Below are 5,163 nucleotides of genomic sequence, written 5' to 3' on the forward strand. Positions count from 1 at the left end.
CTTCCCACATGGTAAATTCCTGAGCAAAATGAATCGTCATTTTTTAGCCACCAAGTTTTGTAGCAGAGCAATATGCAACGAGAACAAATGCTGAGGTGGCAACTCAGGTCACATAATCTGGCATTATTTTTACAGTCCACCTGAAAGGTTTGGATTCCAGCTCTTGCTCACCCAGACATGTGGTGGTGCCCCTTTGTGGTAATGCCAGGATTTCATCTTCTTTCATGGTTTCAATTGTAAAGCTTGTTTTTCAGCCTCGAAATCAGGCTTTAAAAGAAGCTGGTGCTCTCCCAACTAGTGAATTTTGAGTTTGTGGAAAAGCGCTAAAACAGGGTTTGACCATGACATATGGCTATTAGACCCTATCCTCTGAGAAGAAGAAGGAGGGATGGTTGTTCCTCTAAGAATAAACGTTAAAAGCTGCATATCCTGCTTCTCAATAATGATGACTGATCCAGCCAGATTATCATACATTATCTCAGAATGGGTTAAACACTGATGAGAACAGTATTCTTGATGTTGCTTCCATCTTTGAGGAGGGATGACACCAGGAGGTGGTGCCAGGAAATTTTTCTTTAGTTTGCTCAAGAACACCTAAAACAAAAATGATAATTATGTGGTGCATAAGATCCTTTACCATCTTATAGGGGGAAAATGGTGTGTTATGATAAAATCTTGATTTTTATAAACAATGATAACTATGTTTATATAACAAGGCAATGGGGCATATACATACTTAATTAGAACTAATAACAACATATCAATTATAAATTATGGCATGTCCTTAGCATAGTTAGCAGCTGACTAAGAGAAAGTATGGATTCTCAATTAATACCCCTGGTCTGTATCAACTTGGTAAATATCTCATGTGTTTCAAGAAAATATTTTTTAAGAAAATATTTTATATTTATTTCTGAGAAAAATATTACTTATGAATGTATTCTTTTGAAGATATCTTTTAAATATGACTGACGAATTTTTTGCTTCATGTCCCTAGAAAAAAATGGTATTTTTCAAATCCTGCCATGAAATTCACTTGTCCCTGACCTCCAATGCTCAATGTAACGGTAATAAAGATATAGAATTGTCACATAGACTTATTTCTGACATGAATAGAGAGATCTGCATTAAAATGCAGATATTATTATGGAGGGAACATCATTTTAGTATTTTAAGTTTGTACTGCATTGATTTCTTGTAATATAATGAAACATAATATAGCTTCTATGGGAACATTCTTTCTCACCATAGGCAGAAGCAGAAAAATAAATGTCATAAGCCGTAATGACCACACATACCATACTTTATTATATTTTTTTCTCAACTGTAGCCTACTTCTTAATACATATTCACCAACTTTAAATTTATATGTATATTTTACTAAAAGTATGTAAATTTCTCTGTTTATGCATATTATCAAAGTAGATCTTAGAAATAAATCAAAATTGGGGAAATAATGCAGAACAAAACAAAATCACACCTGAGAGTTTCTTACCAGAATTATTATTCTGATATATTCAGTCAGTAACCTCATGCTAATGGGTTTCACTTGGTTTCCGGACAAATATATAGTCTTGAGTAAGCTCAGTGGTTCTCACTCAGGGGTAATTTTGTCTCCAGAGAGACATTGGCAATGTTTGGATATATTCGGTCGTCCTGGATAGGAAGGATGCTACCGGCATCTAGTGACTAGCTAAATACCCTAAACTGTACAGAGTACGCTCCTCTTACTCCCCAATAAAGAAATATTGGCCCAAAATGTCAATAGTGCTACTTTTAGGAACTCTGAATTAGATATACTCTTAACATTTTTATAGTTTACAAATACACTGTAGTTAAAACATGGGCAGAAGACATGAATTGACAGTTTTCCAAAGAAGATACACAAATGGCCAACAGACACATGAAAAGATGTTGAACATCCCTGGTCATCAGGGAAATACAAATCAAAACGACAATGAGACATCACCTGATACTGTCAGAATATCTAAAATCACAATACAAGTATCAACAGGTGCTGATAGGGATGTAGAGAAAGTAAAGTCATCTTACACTATTGTTGAAAGTGCAAACTAGAGCAGCCACTTTGGAAAACAGTATGGAATTTTCTCAAAAAGTTAAAAATATGAAATATTACCATTTGTAACAACATGGATGGAGATAGAGACTATTATGCTAAGTGAAATAGGTCAGTGAGAGAAAGACAAGTATGTTATGATTTCACTTGTATGTAGAATTTACAAAACAAAACAAGGGACGTCTGGGTGGCAGCGGTTGAGCATCTGCCTTCAGAGCAGGTGGTGATCTGGGGGTCCTGGGATCGAGTTCTGCATCAGCCTCCCACAGGGAGCCTGCTTCTCCCTCTGCCTATGTCTCTGCCTCTCTCTTTGTGTCTCTCATGAATAAATAAATAAAATCTTAAAAAAAGAAATGCCTAGTCTCTTCTGGGAATCAAAACTTTGCTGATTCTTAAAATCAAATAGTAATATAATATTAGAAAATAATAAACAGGGATCCCTGGGTGGCGCAGCGGTTTGGCGCCTGCCTTTGGCCCAGGGCACGATCCTGGAGACCCGGGATCGAATCCCACGTCGGGCTCCCGGTGCATGGAGCCTGCTTCTCCCTCTGCCTGTGTCTCTGCCTCTCTCTCTCTCTCTCTCTGTGACTATCATAAATAAATACAAATTTTAAAAAAAGAAAATAATAAACAATTATATACCATTACATTGTAATTGGCAGTACAAGTTTTACATATATTCTAGGAGATTGATATATATTTGATCATCTAATTCTCAAATCCTATTAGTAGCTTTACATATATTAGTTCATTTAATCCTCAAAACAACTCATGTCAATGGGCAATATCTTATTGTTGTCTTATAGCCATTTATAGGCTTACATCTAGTATAAATTAATCCAGTCATTCATATTTTCATGTTTACTAGAAAATACACAATAAAATACACAATTTATTCCTTCAACTTTGTCCAGATTAAAAAAAAAAAAGGAAGGAAATGGAGACTGAAGGATCAAAATCAACTACAGAAAGTGTTTGATAATTCAATCACCAAAAGCGATCCCAGAGAAAGAAGTGTTTATACTTCAATTGACGTGTATTGTCAATTTACAGAATAAAATGATCAGAGCAATTGTTCACCCTCTTCCTGAAGTTAGGGACTCAAAGATTAATTCAGTAACATATGGGCAATAATTAGCAATGTATACAGTTTATATACTTGATGATCTTCACAAATGTTTGGTTTTCACATATACCCACTATGAATGGAACAGGATCTCTTACACTAATCAGCCCAAAGGAAAGTAGTGTGTTATAACTTCACTCTGTTCTAGTATTAAAGACTATTGCTATGTGACTTCTATCTAATTTCCTAAGAGCCAGTGAAACCACCATCATTTATCATAAGTGATATCAAATGTCCCTAATGATAAATGTTCTGCAAGTGCAGAATCTAGACTCACTTTCCCAGACATGGAAAGCTACATTTACTCATTCATCTTTCCATCCATCTACTTATTCCATTTATTCACCCATTAAATACACATATACTGAGAATATGCCATATATCCAGTATTATATAGAAGTTGGAATGATAAACCAAGATATATATCCCCTGCTGCCAATGAGCTTCTATTATGGGTAAGTTGACAGACAATTCAACATATACCTTTAATATAACACAATAAAGAATATAATGAATCAGTGCACAAAACATTTTGTGAACACTAATTAGAAAGCAATTATTATTATGTATTTATGTCAAGTGTATTTCATGGAATAGAATAATTTTGGAGAGCACATTTCTACACGAGAAGATGAGTATTTTAAAGTATTGAGGATAAAAAATTATTTTTATTCCTAAAAAATGATAAATTTCAAATAGTTGGCCTACAAGGTATTCATGGCATGATGATATTAGAAGAATAGACTATACCTGGAATATTCGTAAGTGATTTAAATTCTCATTCATTTAAAAGTCCAGTTTCTTTCTAATAGCTTTTTTAGGGCATTCTTTACATCCTTGTTTCTAAAGCTGTAGATTATTGGGTTAAACATGGGGAAGACAACAGTATAAAACACTGCAACTACCTTGTCAGTGTCTAGGGAATAGCTGGTGGTGGGACGTAAATATGTAAACAAGAGTGTTCCATAGAATAATGTGACTGCTATAAAATGGGAACTACAAGTGGAGAATGTTTTGCTTCTGCCCCCTGAGGACTTAATGCTCAAAACAGTGAGGAGAATACAGAAGTAAGAGATAAATATCACCACAAAAGTGCTGGTCTGAATGAAGCCACACAAGGCAAAGAGCAAAAGCTCGTTGATATAGGTATCTGCACATGATAAAGCCAGGAGAGGTGGGATATCACAGAAAAAATGATTAACAATATTGGAGCCACAAAATGGCAGCCTGAATGTGAGGCACACATGTACCATAGATGTCATACTTCCGCTGAAGTATGCCAACACAATGGAGCAAATACAGACTCTCCTAGACATAAATGCAGAATAGAGCAATGGGTTGCAGATGGCTGCATAGCGGTCATAAGCCATTGCTGCCAGAATAAGACACTCAGCATCAGCAAAACAACCAAAGAAAAACATTTGTAGCGCACAGCCATAGGGAGAGATGCTTTTCCTGGATGCTAAGAAATTTACCAGCATTTTAGGTGCAATTGCTGTAGAATAGCAGATGTCTAAGAAAGACAAGTTGCTGAGGAGATAATACATAGGAGTTTGAAGGCTTGAACTGATATTAACTAGGATTATTAAACTCATATTTCCTACCATAGTTAGTGTATAGACTATGAGAAATACCAAGAATAGTGTGACTCTGAGAGGTAGATAATCTGTGAATCCAACAAGAAGAAACTCAGTTGGCATGGTATAATTGCTCTCCCACATCTTGATTTTCTTGTTTTTCTTGTCCCAAATAGATGGCATCAGAATATGTGAGTTGACTTGAGTGATGTATGAAGCAAGAATATCTTTATTCTCCCTTTAAGGAAGCAAATAGAAGGATAACAAAATCACAGTTATCACATGTTTTGGGATCTATTTGGTTTGCTTTCATTTTTTGTCATTTTCTTTAAAAGAGATAATTAAAAATCTACATTGATACTGAAGGATGTTATTCAGAGTTG

At 35.2% G+C, this 5,163-nt stretch overlaps 1 protein-coding gene across 1 annotated transcript; it reads right to left on the bottom strand.

Annotated features, from left to right (window-relative positions):
* Nucleotides 1-3,985: 3,985 nt before the first annotated feature.
* On the bottom strand, nucleotides 3,986-4,924 carry LOC112663661 (olfactory receptor 5AS1). The gene has a single exon (XM_025452733.3). It carries the CDS (start codon nucleotides 4,922-4,924, stop codon nucleotides 3,986-3,988), a length of 939 nt encoding a protein of 312 aa, XP_025308518.3.
* Between the last annotated feature and the right edge of the window lie 239 nt (nucleotides 4,925-5,163).

The sequence above is a fragment of the Canis lupus genome, chromosome 18, assembly GCF_003254725.2.
Source record: "Canis lupus dingo isolate Sandy chromosome 18, ASM325472v2, whole genome shotgun sequence".
Classification (NCBI taxonomy): Eukaryota; Metazoa; Chordata; class Mammalia; order Carnivora; family Canidae; genus Canis; species Canis lupus.

What these genes read in the sequence shown, in the direction of transcription:
- LOC112663661 (XM_025452733.3), bottom strand. Translation starts at nt 4,924, where the DNA reads ATGTGGGAGAGCAATTATACCATGCCAACTGAGTTTCTTCTTGTTGGA.